This window comes from Alternaria metachromatica (assembly GCF_023757995.1).
Source record: "Alternaria metachromatica strain BMP 0045 chromosome Unknown scaffold_1, whole genome shotgun sequence".
In the NCBI taxonomy this organism is placed as follows: Eukaryota; Fungi; Ascomycota; class Dothideomycetes; order Pleosporales; family Pleosporaceae; genus Alternaria; species Alternaria metachromatica.
The window spans coordinates 1,492,770-1,513,840 of NW_026055492.1; the positions used below are offsets into that span (position 1 = coordinate 1,492,770).

General features: G+C 52.6%; 5 protein-coding genes across 5 annotated transcripts; 3 read left to right on the forward strand and 2 right to left on the reverse strand.

The window, feature by feature from the left end:
* Positions 1 to 3,169: 3,169 nt before the first annotated feature.
* Positions 3,170 to 5,347, reverse strand: J4E83_000484 (uncharacterized protein; the record flags this gene model as incomplete). The annotated part of the gene is made up of 2 exons (XM_049327446.1): positions 3,170 to 5,189; positions 5,331 to 5,347. 2 exons carry the CDS (start codon positions 5,345 to 5,347, stop codon positions 3,170 to 3,172), a joined length of 2,037 nt encoding a protein of 678 aa, XP_049193591.1.
* A 100-nt stretch (positions 5,348 to 5,447) lies between these two features.
* On the forward strand, positions 5,448 to 6,560 carry J4E83_000485 (uncharacterized protein; the record flags this gene model as incomplete). Its single annotated transcript, XM_049327447.1, has 1 exon — positions 5,448 to 6,560. The coding sequence occupies one exon, from the start codon at positions 5,448 to 5,450 to the stop codon at positions 6,558 to 6,560; it is 1,113 nt and encodes a 370-aa protein (XP_049193592.1).
* A 3,351-nt stretch (positions 6,561 to 9,911) lies between these two features.
* Positions 9,912 to 15,060, reverse strand: J4E83_000486 (uncharacterized protein; the record flags this gene model as incomplete). The annotated part of the gene is made up of 2 exons (XM_049327448.1): positions 9,912 to 14,779; positions 14,826 to 15,060. The coding sequence occupies 2 exons, from the start codon at positions 15,058 to 15,060 to the stop codon at positions 9,912 to 9,914; spliced, it is 5,103 nt and encodes a 1,700-aa protein (XP_049193593.1).
* A 303-nt stretch (positions 15,061 to 15,363) lies between these two features.
* On the forward strand, positions 15,364 to 16,794 carry SLU7 (mRNA splicing protein; the record flags this gene model as incomplete). The annotated part of the gene is made up of 1 exon (XM_049327449.1): positions 15,364 to 16,794. The coding sequence occupies one exon, from the start codon at positions 15,364 to 15,366 to the stop codon at positions 16,792 to 16,794; it is 1,431 nt and encodes a 476-aa protein (XP_049193594.1).
* A 708-nt stretch (positions 16,795 to 17,502) lies between these two features.
* Positions 17,503 to 21,008, forward strand: J4E83_000488 (uncharacterized protein; the record flags this gene model as incomplete). Its single annotated transcript, XM_049327450.1, has 7 exons — positions 17,503 to 17,543; positions 17,641 to 17,705; positions 17,756 to 17,831; positions 17,884 to 18,125; positions 18,173 to 18,415; positions 18,464 to 20,865; positions 20,922 to 21,008. 7 exons carry the CDS (start codon positions 17,503 to 17,505, stop codon positions 21,006 to 21,008), a joined length of 3,156 nt encoding a protein of 1,051 aa, XP_049193595.1.
* Positions 21,009 to 21,071: the final 63 nt, after the last annotated feature.

A 21,071-nucleotide genomic window follows, 5' to 3' on the forward strand; every position in this document is an offset into this window, starting at 1 on the left:
TTTTGCCATCCATGACTTCTTCTTGCACGACTTGCATGACTCTGCGATAGTAACAACGACGTTAGTTGTCGCGCAGAAGACATGTGGCTGTATCGTAGCATGTGCTGCCGGGTCGCAGTTTCCAAGGTTGAGTCCCGAGGTCGTCTTGCGTATGATCGTCTGAGTAGCCAAAGTAAACGCAGCCACTCGTCATGAGCGTGAACTAGGATGCCAAACGTCCATCATGCGGACGAATACTCTTGGAAATCTGATGTCGAGACAAAAGAAGAGGATTCCGGGAACTAGAAATTTAGAGTTGTTCCCCTTCCGCCTACCGCTGCTTCCGTGCAGGGACCCGTTGCGCTAGCCGCTCGCAGCGGTCATTTGCTCGCCTCACGAACTCGAGAAGCATCGGAGGATCGGTAATGAGGCTGGCAGCGGGCAATGTTGGGCACAGCCTGGGTGTCGACGAAACCTTAAATTGTTACGCGTATCGTACCCACTATGGTTTCCACGAAGAACCTTGAAATCTTCTATCGCCAATGTCACAATTTGCGTACTCAGGTGCAAGTACCTTGGCTGTCAACTGCCGGAACAAAGTAATACTTTTCTGAACGCCATTTCTTTAATGACGCACTAAGCGATGTTTTTTCGAAGAAGGAAAGTTATGGTGGAAGCGACGTAGACTAGATTGACCTTAGTATCTGGGTATGCAATTCTCTCCTTCAAGGTTCATCACTCGCTCGACGACATCTCTCGTAAATGCAGGAACCGTCAACAGATCACAAAGCCATATCTTTACCGTTGGTTCACCTTGCCATGAACTCGCCATATGTTTATTCCGTATTTTCCAAAATCCTAAAATATACAAATAACACCGTCATCATGCATTCACCTTCTATCAACTATCAAAAAACCCCGCTTCTTTGTCCATTAACGCATCCAGCTCATGGTCCTTCAAGCCCACCAAATCCATCTTAAAATGCCAATTATGCCACCCAATCTGGCGCTCATACCTCCCGATATACCCCTTGACCAGCTCCCTCCAAGACTCCTTTGCCAAATCCGCTAATCTTTCATCCCTCATATCCACAACCTCCGTCTTCCCAGGCGGCGAACCCTCGACAAACTTCACCCTTTCCACACCCCCAAACACCTCTTTCATAACCCTAACCACCATCGCAACATCCGCCTTCGGAATCCCCTCAATATCAATAACAAGTTCCCGCAAATGCAATTCCTTGGCAAGAGCTCTCAACTGACAGCGCCAAAAGAGCGGTAACCCAGTCCCTCCATTCGGCTGCGGCGGCTCTAGGAACTCGAAAATCGCATCAGAGGCTAACCAGCGCACGCAATGAAGCAAAGCATTCTTCCCGAAATGGAAGGCCAAGCGTTTAATGTGGGGACGATAAGTCGGGCCGCATTGCCAGAGGAAGTTTGTCGTTCCGCTGAGGCCGAAATGGAAGGTCGTGCTGCGCATTATGTATGGGCGCATTGTGTCGTGGATGCCGCGTGAGATGCGTAGTAGGGTTGATAAACTGATGGCTCTTTCGGATGCTCTGGCACAGTTCCTGCGCGCGTCGTTGGTGAGGTCGTAGTCCCGGGTAAGTCCGGCGGCCGTCATGAGGATCATTTCTTGGAGTTCGGTGGGCAGGCGTTGAAATTGGTGGAAGAGTGGCTGGATGGGTACTGTGTCTCGTTTTGAGGGTGGTGGGCCGAGAGCTTGGGAGCGGACGCGGAAGACGTAGTCGGCTGTGTTGGCGACGCAGTGGCTACTCCGCCCTGGCAAGCGGGCAGCGAGGTGCCGAAAGTAGAGTCTGTTGAAATAGTCGCGTGCTGAGAGCCATCCTGAGCCGAAGCGGATGACGAGGTTGTAGTAGCTGTTTGAAGAGCCGGATATGGCTTCTGGTGACGGCCATGCCTCCTCTTTCTTGTCCTCCGCGAGCTTCATCTCGCTGCTGAGTAAAGCCATGCTCCTGCTTTTGATATCCCGTCCCAATTCTCTTATCTTGCCGTTTACGCTGTCCTTCTGTGGTCCAAAAAGCTTAATAGCAACCGTCTTCCTATAGTCCGTAAAACTCGAATCCGTCAAAATACAAGTTACACTTCTACCCAATTCAAGGTTTTCGTTGTATTCAGGCTCAGAAGGTAGTAGGCTGAGTTTTCCTTGAAAGAAATTACTCGATTCGTGGCTCAAGTGCCATCGTTTCAGATGTTCCAAGAACGATTTTCGCCGCTGCTCCTGAAACGAGAATTTGCTTGATGGGCTGCGTGGAGATTTAGTTGTCTGCGAGGTAAGAGGAGGTTTAGGGGTCTTGAAATCGGCCGAGGTCAGCGTGGACGGTGCTGGCTCCGTCGTCGGTGTTTTTGGGACACTAGTGTCGCAGGTGATGCTTCCGCGAGTCATAGTTTTGGTAAGTGAACCGTGACGAACAACCACCTAGACCTCAATTGAGCGGTGTGTTGATCTGGTGAGCTGCTGTGGGAGTAGTGAAAGAAACTGTGTCAGATATCTGGTGATAGTTCCAGGTTTGGTTCAAGCTAGTTTGTCGTGTAACGTATTCCCGCCGGTTCCCGTTTTGCAATGTAACAGGGTCTTGATTAGAACGAAGCGCACGTTCAACCACGTAATTTTATAAATGTTTGCTTTTTCTGGTAAAGAGTTCCCTGATAGATACAGGACGCAGGATTGTGATTACGTCGGTTGAGTTGCCTGGCTTTTGGTTTCTGGAAAGGCAAGAGCGCCGGCACTGGCAAGAATGTCTCAGCGGACGGACAAAGGTTTGGTAGAACTGTCAAACGAGAGCAAACCGGCAGGCTGGGGAGTTAAGGCCGTAGCCCAAGGACCCTGTGATGCGCACAGGCAAGTTCCAGCACGCCAATATCATTTAGGTGATGCACCTTTGCGTAACCGTGCATGAAAGCGGGCGCCTCTTGGCATATGCAGACTAGTCGCTTGACCGATGTTAGACGACACGCGACTACCCCAGGTGTTCTTGCCAAATAACACCCGATCGTATATGAGACATCATGATCAGCTTTTCAGATGCTGTTGTGCGTCCGCAGACATTAGGAGATTGAAAGGGTGCAGAATATGAGAATGGTAAATATCATATCGAAGGTGGCGATAATGCCGGGTATCTTTCCGAAAGTACACACAAGAAACTTCATCCAGCCATTCGCTGTGCAATCAGGCTCTTCCCTCTAGAAAGCCTGCAGCTCTTTCCAAGAGCCCGTTAAAGCCCTTCACATTGGCCAGAAGGCCGCCACTTCGAGAAGTGACGTCATTGCCGACCATTTGGAGCAGCATAGGAAGGGGGATATTGGGTCCCTCCTCTTCCCTCCCTTCTTTGCGTGCCTTTTTCCGACCGTTCTTTATTGCAGCCTCAATCTCGAACATGTCGTCGCTGAGGGTATTTCTGGCATCTACCTCGGCCTTCTCGGCGTTGTATCGTGCTTGGACATCGTCTGTTTCGATAGCAATCTCTTGTCTGCTGTCCTGGAGACTGAGAATTTCCCTACGTAGCTCAGCATTGTCGCGTTTGAACAACTTGATCTTCTTAAAGTTGGTGCTCAGGAGATCGTTCGCGTCCTGCAAGTCGAGCAACTTCTCGTTAAGGCTCTCCTTGAAAGAGAGCGAGAGATTGATCTCACTTCGGAATTCCTTGCGACGGGTGGAGTCTTGTGAGGCTTGTAGCTTTTCGGCCATGCGGCTCAAGCGGTAGTCGATGGTTTCTTCTAAGATGGTACGCGTGGTGTCTGCGACTGTGATACCTCGCACGGCAGAGCCCTTGATGCGCATGACAGAGATTGTATGCTTGGGCCCTAAGAATTTCTGTCGCTTCCGAGGCGGTTTCTCTGATGTAGGTTTGGCGTGTTGTGTCTGCTTGGGAGACGGGTTTCTCGTTCTGGGTCGTGGAGTGAGTTCTGCCTCTTCGGGCTCCGGCTCTTCGTACACGTCCGACTCTTCATCCGCACTGGAAATTTCGACAGCGTCCTGATTCCGTGGTGTAGGTTTGGGGGAGTGTATAGATGCTTGTTCATGGTCAGGGGAGACATCGTCAAGAACCTCGTCCACTTCTTCCGGTGTTGGCCGCTCGCTGTTTGTCACTTCTGGCTCGCGTACAGCTGGCGCTGCTTGAACTTCGCTTTCCTGGACTGCGACTTCTTTTCTGGGTCTGCCGCGCTTGGCAGGCTTCGTCGCCGTGGTTGCGGGGACCTCAACCTCCTTGGGTTCCTCCACTACCCGGCGCGGTCTTCCTCGTTTGGCTGGCTGTGGCGGAGTGGCTTGCTCTTCAGACTGTTGCTCTCTCAATTGTTGTGGTGTCGCACCATTCGCTACCGGCGTTTGCTGAATTGGTGTCGGTTGGCCGAGTGAGGAGAGCTCGTCTGCGTCCATTTCAACATCTTCTTCTACGGTTTGCTGCGGCCGTGGTTCGCTCCCAACCACCCGCGGTGTAGATCCATTGAGCTGCGGCGATAGCTCATCTTCGCTCTCTTCGTCCACTGAAGCTGCGGCTGGTGTCTCGAGAATAGCGCCGAGTTGTGAAGCGGAAGAAGTTCTGGATTGCCCGTTTGGAAGTACGCTGGGTGTAGCCGGGCCAGGATCCGTAGAACGCGATCGCCGTAGTGTCGACCGCCGCGATACAGCGGACGCTTGCTCAGCACCCTCGGTGGCAGGCGTCTTTTGTCGGGCACTGACAGGGGTTGCGCGTATTTGTGACGATGCTTGTGGAGGCGTTCGTTTGATGACGGTAGACTTGGCGAAGACCGTCTCGCGTGCAGTACTGGCGCCCTCTTCCAATATGGATAGCTCGTCTGGTACGCTGTCTTGTTCTTCGCGTATGGGTAGAACCGTCCCAACGACCCTCCTGCTTTGTTCGATGGAGCGCACAGCGTCCTCACGGTCAGGGCTTAGCTCATCCTCTGCCGCGTCGTCTGCGCCTGATTGCGCATTTGGTGAACCCCGCTTCCTCTTGCCCAACTGAGGGGTCACCGTGTTTTCTTTTGGTGTAGCTTTCGGCTTTGATGCAGTGCTGCGCTGAATCGACGCGCTTCTCTGCCGTTGTGCCGAGCCATTCGCGCTCCTGGGTGTCTTCTGGGCTGGTGTTCGTCGCGGTGATTGCTGGGGTGGGAGAGAGGGTTGTTTGGTCGGTTGCGAACTGAGAGCGCCGAAGTTGAAGCCGAAAGACGCCTGCACAGATGAAGGCCTGTCGTAGTCAGCGTTTGCATGTCTCAGGAGTTCTCGAGTGTCTTACCCAGCACCGCGCACGCGCTGTTGTCGATGTTCGCGGCGATCTAGAGACTTGTGAGTATGAAATTCGGATTATGAATCCTTGAACAGAACGAACATACCGACTGGCGCCATAACAATGTGTGTCGTAACAATTCCTCGAGTTGATGTCGTCGCCGTCGCGTAATCGAGTCGTTGTTATGCCCGGGCGCATCTGAGGCCAACGCGCTAAGACATGCTCGGGTGCTCGGACCCCCGACCCATGTTCACTGTCCCCGCAACTTGGGAACTTTCACCTGCTCACCTCACGAATACGAATCTGTACGTCGACGCAACTATGGGCTGGCTCTGGGGAAGCGGGAATAGCTCAGGCGGGCAAGACCAACTCGACCCATCTCTCCGCGACTTCCTCAAAAAAGAGGCGCCCACTGGCCCGAAACCTTCATTACCCTCCGCTCCCAAAGAAAAGCCCGCCGAGTCGCCAACACCCACACAAGCGCAAGCGCAAGCGCAAACACAGACCGATCCCGAGAAGCCATATGTGCCACCGCAATCGCAATTCCAAGATGGCCGATACGCCGACCTCTGGAAGACCTACACCCCACAGGACGTCGTCAACAACCGCGGAAAGTCGGAACAAGACAAGTTACGAGACCTCGTAGACGCCTACAACGATCGCAAAGCCTCGATCGGACGAGTCGCCATGGAGAACTGTGCACTGGAATACATGAACCAATTCGAGTGTTTCCAAAATCCCAAATCATGGTGGTCGGCAGGAACCATGTGCATCGGCGAGTCGCGCAAGTTCAACCGCTGTTACGACATACAGTCAAAGTTCTTGAAGGCATTGGGATACATGACCATGGACGAGCGGTCTCCGGAGGAAGACGAGCGGATACAAATGCACGCAGATAAACTCTACCAGCGCATGATACAACAGGAGGAGGAAATGGAGAAGGCCAAGGTAGAGGGACGGCCAGTGCCCAAATTCGAAAGCATATTGTCGAAACGGAATGTCGCGGAAGCCATGAGCGGCGTATCATCGTCAGGGAAATCAGCTGTGCCGATAGCTGAGATTGGCAAATCGAGTAGCAGCATGGACGATACCGATGTGTGGAAGCAGATCAAGCCGGAAGTACGGGAAGAGTACCAAAAGAAGCTAGAGAGCCTGTCGCCCGAAGAGCGCGAGATCGAGAGGATGGCTATAGTTGGTGAGATTAGGGCGCAAACTGGTGTGGCAAAGCAGCTGGAACAGACATTTATCGAAGAGCGGGTAGCTCGTATGAAGAGGAAGGAAGCTGGCCAAGCAACAATTGGCGACACAATCAAGACGTTGTGGGGATGGTGACCACTGCTTGAGAGGTGTAAGTAGATTTTGTTTCGATGACGTGTACGATCAATTCATTGGATGAGATAACAGCAGCCATATCGCGAACACATCCGCGCACATTTCCCGTCCATACTCACAGTGCACAGTCATCGCAGATTGCATGTCGTGCGCATTGACAATGCGATAGTCTCGACTCTCACAATGCCGCGACACAGCTATAGATTCGCTAGCTCATACTTCCCACCACCGGGGTACCAGAGCCACCAACCGGAAGCTGCACGCCCACTCACTCCAGGAATCTCGAACCCCTTCCTTCGACACCTCCGCCACAATGCAGCCTTACTCTGACCACAAAGACACTTCCGAAATGCCATTCAGCATAACGGACACATTTCTCGTCCTCATCCTCGTCTTCCTCCACATCTTCATCTTCTGCCTTGCATTCGAGATATCGCGTTGGTCGAGGAGCAGAAGGATCGATTACGAAATGGCAGTGGTCGATGATCAACCGCTTCGCGTTGAAGTCGATAGGTGGCTGGTCGTTCCTGCTCAAGAAGAGACAGTGCCAGAATATTCTGCAGTTGACTCGAGCCCGCCTCCGCCCTATATCAAAGATGTCGATCTGGATGTCTTTGTTGTAGAGGTGGATGAATAGGACGACGACGCTGGGAGTGGTTGAAGACTGACGTACCACGCTAGGTGTGGCTACGATCCGTGTTGCAATATACGAAAATACTTTTTAAGCCAGGAGTACACATCGCCTTAGGCGGTACTCACTTGTAAACTTTTAATATTGTGTATGCAGCAAAACGCGACACCATTTCTAGTTCACCATGGTTACACTTATCACTTTAGTACTAGGAGGAGCGAAGTAGCAAGTCCCCACTACCTCGACCATAGTTCTGGAAGAAGCGAGTACCAAGTCCCCACTACTTCGACTATAGTTCACCAAGTCTAAATGTTTACTTAAAAACTCCATTGCCTCCATTTCTCTCTCGCAAGTCTTCAAACTCAAATCTCAAGAGACATCTTCCGGACGTTCCACATCATCACGACATACAAGCATAGATTACCTAAAGCTTAAGCCGCCACCTCCTGCACTACCTACAACGCCAATACAAACTCGAGCAGCGAAGGTAATGTACCTCCATTGTGTGATTCAACTTCATCTTCCAGCAATGCATACACATTATCGAAGCCAAAATTAACAGTTTTATCAGCTACGCCATCAACAGACCCTACTACGCCATCAGGATCTCCACCAGAACTATCAACGACAACAATGTCAGGCTCATCTGAGACGAGTCTGGACGAAATGTTGCAACCGCAGAACCCCCGCCCTGTCGATAACCCAGTCGAAGAGTCAGTCGAAGACGCTCGGGATGAACCGGCGACCAATCCAGCAGTAGAGGCTACTCCTGAGATGCTGCGACAGAGAGCAGAAGCAGCCCGCCGCCATCGCCGCAGGGCTCGGCAGAATCGCAAGTTACTTCTGGAGGAGGTAGCCAAAATGATGAAAAGCTGAACACCCGGGAGCCTACGTTGACGTTATGTCAGCTACTTTGCGTGTTTTTGTCTCCATGTATGCTGCAATCCTATTTACTTTCTTCTAGAGGAGATGGCTAAACAAGGAAAAGCTAAACACCCTAGAGGCTACGTTGACGTTGTTTTATCTACTTTGCGTGTTTTTATGTTGATGTATGCTGCAAACCTGTTTAGGTTCTTCATCAGATGAGTTGGACGAGTCTTCTGGATTGTGTTCGCTTGAACAATGTTATTGTTATAGTCTACAGGACGCCGTTTGAAAGACTATTCACGAACAATGATTGCGACAATCCGAACAACCCGTCTCCACCAGAGAGCTTTCCCGGCCGCCATCACCGTTTCTTCCGACCATCTTCCAGCGTCACCGTCCTGCCTCTCATCACCACAATCGAAGTCGTCTTCGCCCCGCTCTTTACCGATGGCTCAACCAAGAAAATTCAAGATGCCCTTTCCCGCACGCAAGCCGACTATCTCCCCGCCAGACCTAATCTGCTTCGGCCACTCCTGCAACGAATTCAACTCCTCCAAATTCTTCGGCACCGCAACACCCTTCCCCCTGAACTACACTACCACCTCGTCAACCCTATTACCTTCTCCCGACAACGACAAAATCTACTGCTGTCTATCGCCCATCACCACCCCCGATCCAACCAAACAATGCTGCGCAGTCTGTCACCTCCACCAAACCAGACACATCCACTCTTCTGCATCGTCAAAGAGAGGTGTTCCGGTAGTTTCTGTACCAGTCCTTACATTGCAGGATTCTGTTGTTTTCCATGAGGCTTGTTTGTTTTCGTATTTGCTTTCTGATCACATCGTAGCTGGCCTGACAGGGGAGTTTGACGAGGAACTGAGCGAGTTGAGGAAGTGGGTCGTTGTGCAGAACTGGGATTGGGCTGTTTTAGGGGAGGCGCTGGATAGAGTGCTGGTGAAGGCAGGGGGGAGGGTGGTGGAGGCTGTCGAAGTGGAGGAAGTGGAAGAGGTGGAGGAAGTAGGCGAGATGGTGGATTTGGGGAATGGTTGTTACGTGTCATAAATTCTTTAATAGACCCTTTAAACGTTGTTTAACTAGAAGAAAGGCCTTCTCACCATTCTGATTGGACTTTCGAGCTGTAGCAGAGATGTCGCTGCATAAGCACGCAGTTTCTCTTTCCTGATACCGTTAGCGCGAATAGCTTGTGCTTACTCACCTCGGACTCTTTCCCACCACTACAGTGCAGGTTGAACGCATCAGCTTCTATATGTCAGCTCAGTACCCTTCATCTTATCATACACATTCCTCACAATCGCACTCCGTTCAGACTTCCCCATGCCGATGTCGACACCTCAGTCCCGGGCCATTGACTTGACCCTCCTCAATCTAACCGACATCTTCGGCCAGAAAGACAAGACGACGCGGATGCAAGCGATTGTCGATCTCTGGGTACCAAGTTCAGATGTACTCTTCGTAGACGCAATGGGTGTGTTCAAGTCGCATGAGGGAATCAATGAGATGGTGGAGAAGATACAGGGTATGAGTGGAGAGGGCGACGAGTTTGTTGCTTTAGGTACGTAAATCCGTCGAAGCTTTCATGGGCATCTTGAAGAAATGACATTGCTAAGATCATCTGCAGGCAATGTCGCATGTCTCAAACATGACGACAGAGAGGATATTTGGGTGACGAAAGTAAAATGGGGCATCAAAACAGCCAGTAGTGGAGAAATGGGGTTAACGGGTGAGGATGTCCTGACGATAGTGGGCGGATATATCAAAGCATGTTACACGTTTTTTTATTCGAAGTAATGTACTGTATTCCAGGGTATTCAAACTAGCAACAACCTACTTTACCATGTCAACTCCTCACCCTCACCACCCCCTCTACTATCTTCCCTTTCCAAACCCGCCTCGGTATCCACCTTCTCCATGAGCTCGATAACAGGCCCGACACTGTCTTTCAGCGCAGTCAACCTCGAACGTTCCTTGATGCGCGTATAAAAGACTGAACAGTCCCTACTATCGCATTTGATCTCTTCGCCCCAGGCGAGATTCGAGCAGCGCCGGCATACCTGTTCGACTTCTGCGACGCGTGTTTCGCTGTCCCAGATGCGGTATTTGAGCGAGAGGAGTGAATGTGCTGGGCGCTTGAGACACTTTGCGCAAAGTGGGAGGACGGCGTAGGGATTGTTTTCGCTGCCTGGGAGATGTGTAGGTGGATTTTGAGGTAGTTTCGAACGGCAGACCATGCAGCTTGAAGATTTCATGTAGCTTTCAAGGGTTTTCTTGAGGGATGCGTTGCCACCGGAGGAGAGGGCGTTGCTTTTGTCGTGCTTGATGGCCATGGGAATCGTAATATTGCGGATGCGCTGGACTTTAGGCATCTCATCGAACCATTGTCTTACGTTAGCGCCAACGAGGTTGAAGATGCGCTCGAGTGGTGGGATGAGGTTCTTGCTGATGTAGTATTCGGCATCGAGCTCGAGATGGTCGTTCTGAAGCAAGGTCTCCGGGCTGACGCAGCGATCGATGAGGCGCGCTCCGGGTGCACCAGTGATGACTACGTATGGCACGCGTTCGCCATACTGAGGCTCAGCACGCGGGTCGGCGAGCATACGCTTTGTAGCGATGAGAGCACCGGGCGGCGGAGGACCCCTGTCAGAGTACGTGCCTAGCTTGACTTCCTTGGCGAAGAGGAAGTCTTGTATACTGACACGGCCCTCCATGATCTTCGCGCATTGCTCCTGGAAGTACCGTTTGACTTGGCTGAGGTCTGATGTGCGGAAAAGGAGCTTGAGAGCCTTCTCTTCGATCTTTTGCTCTGCAGGCGTACCGTCGCGACGGACTGTTTCGATACCCTTCGCGTCAAAGTCGGGCTCTTTCTGATTGCGGTGCTCATAGTTGAAGCCAACGTAACGTTTCTTGGCAAGTAAAACGCAAGGATGGTATACCTTCTCGAACTTGAGCTTGATGGGTCGTGGGTTCGCAGCGGTGATAGCGGCGGTTATCTCCTCGCCGATCGTGAATGCTTGATCCTTGGTGCGTCCTTTCAGATGGATGAACAGTGAATCGGTGTCTCCGTAGACGACCTCCGCACCCCACTTCTCCGTAGCGTGTATCATTGCAATCGCCTTCTCCAGGGTTTCGCGACCAGTCTGGACGATACTGTCTGCTATCTCAGAGCATGGCATACGACCGGAAAACGACGCAGATGCGTAGCCGTAAGTGACGTTAGCCAATAGCTTCAGCGCCAGCTGCCTATTATTCAGTAGCTGCTGCAAGGTTCTGTCGTCTTTGTCCTGCTTCATCCCACTCTTGACCATCACACGAGTCTCCAGAATTTCGCCAAGCATCTTCGCTAACAGGGACTTCCGCATTTCTGGTTTGACATACATCATGCCGTTCGGCGCAATGTTGATGTGGTCTTTTACCAATTCCAGCAACTGCGGCTCGCGCTTGAAGTCCATGAAACCCATCTTGTTCTGACCTCGCCAACTGACGATACGTCCAAGACATGTCGAATAGCAATAGTTGTAGGCAATCATAACACTAGGATACAACGATTGGAAGTCCAGAACGAGAACAGGGCTTGAATAGAATGCACTCTGTGGCTCCATGACCAGCGGTAGACATTCGAGCGCATTTTGCTGACCGACCTGCTTCCGACTCGGTGATACAAGGATGAAATTCTCTGGCTTTGCGATGCGGAACATGGTAGACTCGACCTTGAACTGAGAGCCTCGTGAAATGACTGCAAAGAAGTCTACTCCAAGCAGGCGAGCTTGCTCACTAGTACGAGGTACAATTTCGTTTGCTTCCAAGATGTCGAGATTGAGTTGCACACGTGTGCGAAAATGATGAATCACTTTTGTCAGATCCCTTGGCTTTCCATTTGTATACCAAGTCGTAAGATCGGAGTGTTGGTAATGCGGTATGCGTTTGTGCAATAAGTGGAAGACCACGTTTTCCATGGTGTATTGTAGCAGGTTCAGCTCTCCGCGCATAGCTCTCCAGATGTTGATCATATGTCGGCCAGTGATACGGATAGTAGAGGTATGCGTGAAGCCCCAGCGGTCGGCCTCTTTCCCAAATCTGCCATGAGACTGCGACTTCATCCTGCTGATCTCATCGCAAAGATTGTACTCGTACTTCATCCTCGCGCGTTCGATGAGGTAACCCCAAGAGCTATTGTGTACTTCGTATCCCGTGAGTATGTCCGGGTCAAATTGGCGGACGATATCGACCACGCGGTTGATGAGATCTAGCTCGTCTTCCTCGTATTCAACTTCGACCGGAACTTGCTTAGCAATACGCATAGCGATGCCATCTTCTTCCGAGAAGCACAGTATACCGGAACGCGGTCGATCAGTGGTCGCGTTTTCTTCGCCTTGTACGCTCCAGAAAATGCACTGGATCTCATCTTCAGCCGGGTCTGGTACGAGTGAGCCTCTTGAGTTAACGTGTACTTCTAAGCTCATGATGCTCATATACTGAGCTTCGTGCTTAACACTAGTTGTCTTTTGCTTCTGTGAGTACTTGAAGCCATGAGGATTCTTCTGCGTTGGGCCTTCTATCTGTGAAATGTGGCTCATTGGGTTGAATTTGCGCACTGGCATAGTTGCCGTCTCGTCTTGTGCCTTGGTTTTAGGCTTCGCCACTTTGCGTTGCTTGACGTGACGGCTGGTCCAGCGCTTCACTTCTTTGAAAGTAGGAGGAGGTCTTGAGAGTTCCCAGTGACGCAAACCACAGTTATGTGATCGTTCTTGATCCATTGTAGCTTGTTTCTTCTTGTCTAACACAACTGCGGGATACTCTCCAATGTTGGCAAGAGAATTACCAGTGGGGTCGAAAGGAGGAAGATACGGTAATGTGGTGCTTTGTAGTTTGAACTCGCGACCCGCATACTCTCTTGGTCGATCTGGAACATCCTTCTCCTCGCTGTAGTAGGCGTCCTGGTAGATTACCGGGGGAAGTCCGGCATGCATCATGGTGCCTTTGACGACCTCGGCCGATGGAGGTAACGAGCCATAGTAAACAGTACGATGCTTGTGCTGGAACGATGTATCCAGCCGTCGCACTAGAGAGGCTACCTTGGAGCGAGCTTGCGAAGTACTACTGTTCGGCACCATTGGCGAGGTCTTTTGATGCGTCCATGGGGTCACGGGGACGAGTTGCGAAGGTCTAGCCGTAAGATGCTTAGGCCCAGGTGTCTTGGGCCCTTCTTGGGAGTTTGAATACCCCGATTGACTCAAGCGATGAAGCGTCTCCGGTGCATTCGGGTTCTTTACTACAGGGAACGAGAAAGTAGTCGGCCCCCCTAAGCCTTGAGCTTTGATACTCGTTTGTGACGATTGACCGGGATGAGGCAAATCCTCGTTCTTGTTCAGGGCGTTGCGGAACGAGACACGTCTATTGGTACCCTGAGTGGCGGCCAATATCCGTTGACGCTTATTGTAATCTTCATCTGTGGGTTCGAGAGAGCGTTTCCGCTGGCTGGTTGGGCTGCTGGACTCTGGTTTTTGGCCATCATCATCGGGGTCGACTAAATCAATACCTTCGTCAATAAGTGCATCTTCAGCTTCCATATCACTAGAGCCCTTGAGTAACGATACTGTTAGGGGATCCATGGATTGCTGTTCCTCGGTGTCAGAATGATTGTCGGCGTCCGCTGGATTGTCGTCTTCGCCGTCCCCAATGGCACCGTCGCTGTGAGGCTGTCTGGGCTCTGGGTCGTCAGACGCAAGCTGAGCGTCAATGTCAGCAGGCGCACTACCTTGTTCTAACGCGTTGACATCTTGCTCGATGTCGTCATCTGGAAGTTGCTGTGTAGACAAGACCTCGGGATAGAGATCTTCGATACTCTCTACAGCAGTCCTGATACGCTCCTGGCCAGGGATGGGTTTCACGAAACCGTCAAATTTGGCTTCGCCCTTTCCTTGTCTTTCCTCGATGATTAGCTTTCCGATGAGTTCTCGATACTCCTCTTCGTGAATCCATCCACCGGCCTTGGTGTTCCGCATATCAGCCGACATGGACACAAGCACTTCAGCAGGAAAAGGACTGCTCGAAGGATCGGAGAGGCCCATGCGACGTTTGCGTCGGCGCGTTTCGTCTCTCCAGAGACCAGCCATTGACGGCACGAATTTGTCGTCTGGATTGCGTGGCATTTGGCTCGATCGCTCTAGGAAGTCGTGGTGGATGGGTCGATATTGTAGTTCGTGCCGATTGAGGATGTCCTGGACGCATATATCGACTTCGAGGGTGCAGTGACTTTGGCGTGGGTATTGATCCTCATCGGCTATGAGTTCGTTGGGAATAGACGCATCGTGCCACTTGTGGACAGTCGTATCTACCTCTTCGCTGTCTGGAACGGGTCCCCGAAACTGGACTTTTGCGCAGTTAATCCAGTCGCATCCGTACAGGTTGTAGTCGCACATCCACTGCAGGAGGTACTGCAGGTGACTCTCATATGGCTGGAACACCCGGTTCAAGATTGCTCCTTGATGCAGCAGGTCGGTAAACCGAGTCATATGCATAGGGTTGAGCATGTAGACTTTCAAGAAAATCTTGTATCCAACACTGTATCCAAAGAAGGGTACACCCTTGACAAGAGATATGTGGCCAACGTAGATCGACTTTCCATCGTATGCATTTCGGCGGTACGCGGTGGCGAGGGCGTGGTCAATGGAGGCGCGGAGGTCCAGAATATACGCGTTGACTAGGAGGGGTCAGCTTGATACCAACTGCACGACTGACATACGCACCGACATCCTTCTCCAAGCTGCCATTGTACTCCAGGTATAGGTAAGGCAGCGCTCCATGGATATGAGCGCACACCTTCTGCCCCGTCTCGGTCGCACCAAACGCCCGGATTACGGGTACTTGCGGTGCGCCCAACCGGCCTGCAGGACCGGCATTGCGCCGAAGAAGAGGGTCGATGTCTGTCGGAGCCGCCTGGTAGTTGTCGATGCAGTTCAGGCGAAAGCGGAAAGTATCCATGACGACACAGCCGGTATCCAGGAAGTGTGTGCGAAAGTGGAGTTTCGCATCGTGTTCAGGAGATCATCCAAAATCAAACTCGCGCAGCGCACGCGACAAGGGTGTCGGTGGTGGAATGGAGTGAAAGAGACGCGAGGCACAACAAGCGCGACCGGACTCGCGTGGTCCCGTGACGTGCGGGATCGACGCTGCAGCCAGCCCTACGCCACTAGTCGGCGGTCCACTTTGGCCGCCATTCTAAAGCTTCTACCAACTGACAACCTTCACCACTCAACGCGACCGAGGCATCCTCCCACGCCCAACATGCCGCCCTCTCAACCCAAGAAGCCCGACGTCTCCGCCGCGGCAAAAGAGCGCAACGAATACATCCCCTCGTTCATTTCGAAGAAGCCCTTCTACGCCGTCGACGAGACTGGCGAGGACAACACCGATTACCTCGAGCATCAGCGTCTGCAGAAGCAGGAGCAAGACTCAAAATGGTACGATCGCGGCAAGAAGATCGGCCCGGCTGCGACCAAGTTCCGCAAAGGCGCATGCGAGAACTGCGGTGCCATGACACACAAGAAGAAGGACTGCTTGAGCCGGCCGCGCAAGGCAGGCGCAAAGTTTACGGGCAAGAACATCGAGGCGGACGAGGTCATTCAAGACGTACAACTAGGCTTCGATGCGAAACGCGATCGATGGAACGGCTACGATGCATCACATTTTGAGGAGGTCATCGAGGAGTACAACGCCATGGAGGAGATCCGGAAAAAGGCCAAAGAAGCTGAGAAAGGTGACAAGTCCGATGACGAGGATGAGGGCGACAAGTACGATGCCGAGACGGACATGGGAAGGAAACAGGCCACATCCACACGGAACCTGCGATTACGAGAAGACACGGCAAAGTATCTGCTCAACCTGGATCTCGACTCGGCGAAATATGACCCCAAAACGCGTTCCATGGTCGACAGCGGCGCGACGGCCGACAACGCCGCTCAACTAGTAGCAGAGGAAGGGTTCATGAAGGCGTCTGGAGATGCAGCTGAGTTTGAGAAGGCGCAGCGATATGCTTGGGAGACACAGGAGCGCGGAGACAAGAACAAGCTACATTTACAGGCCAATCCTACGTCCGGCGAGGTCATGCGGAAGAAGCAGCTCAAAGAGGCTGAGGAGATGGCAGCAGCCAGGAAGAAGGCCTTGGCGGAGAAGTACGGCACACAAGAAAAGTTCACCGACGACTCACTTCGAAAGACAGCCGTCACAGAGAACGAGCGATATGTCGAGTACGACGAGCGAGGCGGCATAAAGGGCGCACCAAAAATCAAGGCAAAATCAAAGTACCCAGAGGACGTGCTCCTCAACAACCACACATCAGTCTGGGGCAGCTGGTGGTCCAACTTCCAATGGGGCTTTGCATGCTGTCACTCGACAGTCAAGAACTCGTACTGCACGGGCGAGGCAGGCAAGGAGGCTTTTGAGCTGGCAGATCGGATGCGCACCGGTGCTGACCTGGACGAAGTACCCAAGGAGATAGCATGGAAGGAAGAGGCTGTCCTGGAGGAACACGTACCCAATGCACCCGACCGCGCCGAAAAAGCAAAGAACGATGCTGCCAGTCGGAAACGAGCTCTCGACGAGATGACGGGAGGCGTAAATGAGGAAGAAATGGAAGAGTATCGCCGCAAGAGGACAATGGCCGCGGACCCTATGGCTGCCTATCTCAGCAAGGGAGGGAAAAGTGAAGCGGTTTGAGGTGTCGAGCCTTTCGTGACGGCGTCATAGGTCATCATTATTGTATTCGTAGCATTGCATGGCGTTCATCATACCCTGGAGTCGCATCTAAGATAGCATGTAAAATGACATAGTAGTTCCTGATGATCGCTGCGTTGGCCATGCGTGATCGGTACAGTTCACAGAGCAAGGGTGCGTCCAGCGAAGTCATGCAGCCCTGTTAGTGAAGACGCATCTTGTCGCCCTCCATCACGGATGCCAACTCAGACCCGAGTCGGTTGCGCATGCAGCCGCGTATGCGTTGTTAGTCCATGGCGAAGGCAGCAGTTTAAGGCCAGGATGTACAGCCCAAGTGGAGGAGTTCGCGGCACCCGATGCAGCAAGAAGGCGCTTCTAGCTGCATGGCTCGGAAGATTCTAGCTCGAGTAAAGAGGTTTTGCCTGCGAGCAAATCTAGACTTCAGTATTAGATACAAGGGTTAGACCTGGTCGGGGGTGAAGGCGATGACGAAGCGCCAAGCTGCACGAACCACCTCCCGGGGGTCGAGTAGTAGGAGCTCCTCTGATGGTTGACTGACCCAACAGCGCAACCAGATATCTCAACCCCACACCTCCCCATTTCCGCGCATTGCTTTTGCGCGCCTTCTCCGACACCGACCATTAGCCTTTCCCTCCTACAACTACCTACAACTACGAACAGCAAGCTCAGAAGGAGCGCACGGCGACCAAGATGGCGCTCTACGGAAGCTCGCGCAACGTGGACATGGGCAAGTACGTATATCACCATCATTATGCCGGCACCCATTAGCCTTTGGGCGAGAGATTTCAACAGGAGAAATGTGACATGGCCTAACATGTCTCAATCCAGGCAGGAGTCGGAGCTTGCCATCAACATTCGCAAAGCCACGAGCATCGAAGAGGTCTCACCCAAGCGTACGTATCGGAACTCCTCAGGTACGCGCATGAAACTCACAATAGCGCAGGGAAACACGTGCGAGCATGTATCGTCTACACATGGGATCACAAGAGTTCCGCGTCTTTCTGGCAGGGCATGAAAGTGTAAGAGCGCACCATGGTGCCCAATCCGCCCAATGCTAATAGCATATTCCAGGCAGCCAATCCTCGCCGACGAGGTACAGACCTTCAAAGCGCTCATTACCGTCCACAAGGTCCTCCAGGAAGGCCACCCTATCGTTCTTAAGGAGGCGCAATCGAACACCAGCTGGCTTGAGAGCCTATCACGGGGCTCCACGGTCGGAGAAGGCATGCGGGGATATGCGCCGCTCATTTCAGAGTACATCTACTATCTTATGGCCAAGCTTGCTTTCCACCGACAACATCCCGAGTTCAATGGTACGATGAGCGGCAGCAAGACGCGGATAACTGGCTGATTGGAATAGGAACCTTCGAGTACGAGGAGTACATCAGCTTGAAGTCGATCAATGACCCTAATGAGGGCTACGAGACCATCTCGGATCTTATGACGCTACAAGATCAGATCGATGCTTTCCAGAAGCTCATCTTCTCACATTTCCGGAGCGGCGCGAACAACGAATGTAGGATAGCGGCGTTGGTGCCACTGGTTCAGGAGTCCTATGGTATCTACAAGTTTATCACCAGCATGTTGCGCGCAATGCACACCAGTAAGGACCAGAGTCTCGTTTGAATTGCGACCCAACTAACCAGCGTAGCACTCGGTGACGACGAAGCGCTCTCTCCTCTACGCGGCCGATACGATGCCCAGCACTACCGTCTCGTCAAATTCTACTACGAATGCTCGAATCTTCGATACTTGACCAACCTCATTACAGTACCAAAGCTGCCACAAGAACCACCAAACCTGCTCTCTGAAGACGAGAGTGCGCCCGCGCTACCTCAACGACCTCGCAACGAGAAGCCCGAACCCGCTCGCGCTCCATCAGTCGACCCAGAGCCAATCAACGAGTTCTGGAAAGATAATCAGCGGAGGCAACAAGAGGAATACGAGGCTGAACAACAGAGGCTGCAGAGGCAATGGGAGGAGGCTCAGCAACAACAGCAGCAGCAAGCGATGCAGGCACAACGTGACTTCGAAGAGCAACAACGGCTGCAGGCAGAGCAAGCTCGATTGGCGCAAGAGCAACTCATGCGCGAACAGTACCAACAGCAGACACAGGGTCGCCTTGCTGAGCTTGAGCGAGAGAACCTAAACGCGCGGGCTCAGTACGAACGCGACCAGCTGATGCTGCAACAATACGACCAGAGAATGAAAGCACTGGAGGGAGAGATCAACCAGATGAACCAGAACTTCCAGCAACAGATGGGCTCGCGAGACGATCAGATAAGAGCACTTCAGGAACAGCTCAACACATGGAGATCAAAGTACGAATCGCTGGCCAAGCTCTACTCGCAATTGCGTCATGAGCATCTCCAGCTGCTGCAAAAGTTCAAAGCGGTTCAGCTAAAGGCAAACTCCGCCCAGGAAGCCATTGATGGGCGAGACAAGCTGCAACGAGAGCTTAAGACCAAGAACTTGGAACTGGCAGACATGATTCGCGAGCGCGACCGAGCGCTCATGGAGAAGGACCGTCACACTGGTGGCCACCGTGAGGAGACTGAGAAGTTGAAGAGGGAGCTCCGTGCTGCCCTAGACAGAGCCGACAATCTGGAGCGTGGCAAGGGCTCAGAACTTTCGGCAATGCTGTCGAGGCATAACCGAGAAATCGCGGACCTTGAGGAAGCGCTGCGGAACAAGACCCGCGCGCTAGACGAGTTCCAGATGAAGTACCGTGAAGGTGACTCTGACCTGGAGCGTCAACTGCGCGACAAGGAGGAGGAGCTGGAGATCTTCCGTGCTGGTATGGATCAGACGCTACTCGAGCTGAACGAGCTGAAGCTCAACGCTGGTACCAACGATGATGTCCTGGACGGTCACTTGGACACAATTATCCAAGACAGCCTCCAGAAGATCAACGACCTCATCGACTCCGTCCTCCAGAGTGGTGTGCAGCGTGTTGACGATGCGCTGTATGAGCTCGACTCTCCTATGCAAGCCGGAAATCAGAATGCCACTGGCGCGTACGTGCTTTCGCAGATTGAGAAGGCATCAACGTGCACCATGGAGTTCTCGACTGCTTTCAACAACTTCATTGCTGACGGGCCGAACGCTAAGCACGCTGAGGTTATCAATGCCGTCAGCAACTTCGGTGGCGCTATCGTCGATGTGTTGGTGAACACCAAGGGACTGACGCGATTCGCTTCTGATGAGAACAAGGCTGACCAGCTCATCAACGGCGCGAGAGCCTCTGCAACCTCGACCATCAGGTTCTTCCGTAACGTCCAGTCAGTGCGCATGTACGACATGGACGCGGAGCAGAAGATCAACGTTGTCATCAACAACAGCACAGAAGTCGTGCGCAACCTGCAGAGCTTGTCCAAGCTCGCGGACGCCTTCGCACCCAAGAGCAAGATCACCAACGCCTCTGGCGATCTTGGTGACTTGGTTGACAACGAGTTGACCAAGGCAGCCAACGCCATCGACGCGGCCACCGAGCGTCTGTCCAAGCTGATGAAGAAGCCCAGAGACCAGTACTCCACCTACGAGCTCAAGATCCACGACTCCATCCTCGAAGCCGCCATCGCCGTCACAAACGCCATTGCACAGCTCATCAAGGCCGCCACCGAATCCCAAAAGGAAATCGTGCGCGAAGGCCGGGGCAGCATGTCCAAGACCCAGTTCTACAAGAAGCACAACCGCTGGACCGAAGGTCTCATCAGTGCCGCCAAGGCCGTCGCCACATCGACAAACATGCTCATCGAGACCGCCGACGGCGTCATCTCCGGTCGCAACTCGCCCGAGCAGCTTATCGTTGCTTCCAACGACGTTGCTGCCTCCACCGCTCAGTTGGTGGCTGCTAGTCGTGTCAAGGCTAGCTTCATGAGCAAGACGCAAGACAGGCTGGAGAGCGCATCCAAGACTGTCACTGCGGCTTGCAGGTCGCTTGTCAGGCAAGTGCAGGAGATCATCGCCCAGAAGAACAGGGACGAGGGCGAGGTTGTCGACTACAGCAAGTTGGGCGACCACGAGTTCAAGGTCCGCCAGATGGAGCAGCAGGTATGTGTTTATCGAACGTTGTTCACTGAAGAGTATATGCTAACGGGTACGTCTAGGTCGAGATTCTACAGCTCGAGAACTCGCTTGCGCAGGCTAGGACTAGGTTGGGTGAGATGCGCAAGCTTTCTTACCTTGAAGAGTAGATGTCTGCACTTTGGCGCTTGTTCATTCGTGTGGATAGCTGCTGGTTTATCGTGGATAGTTAC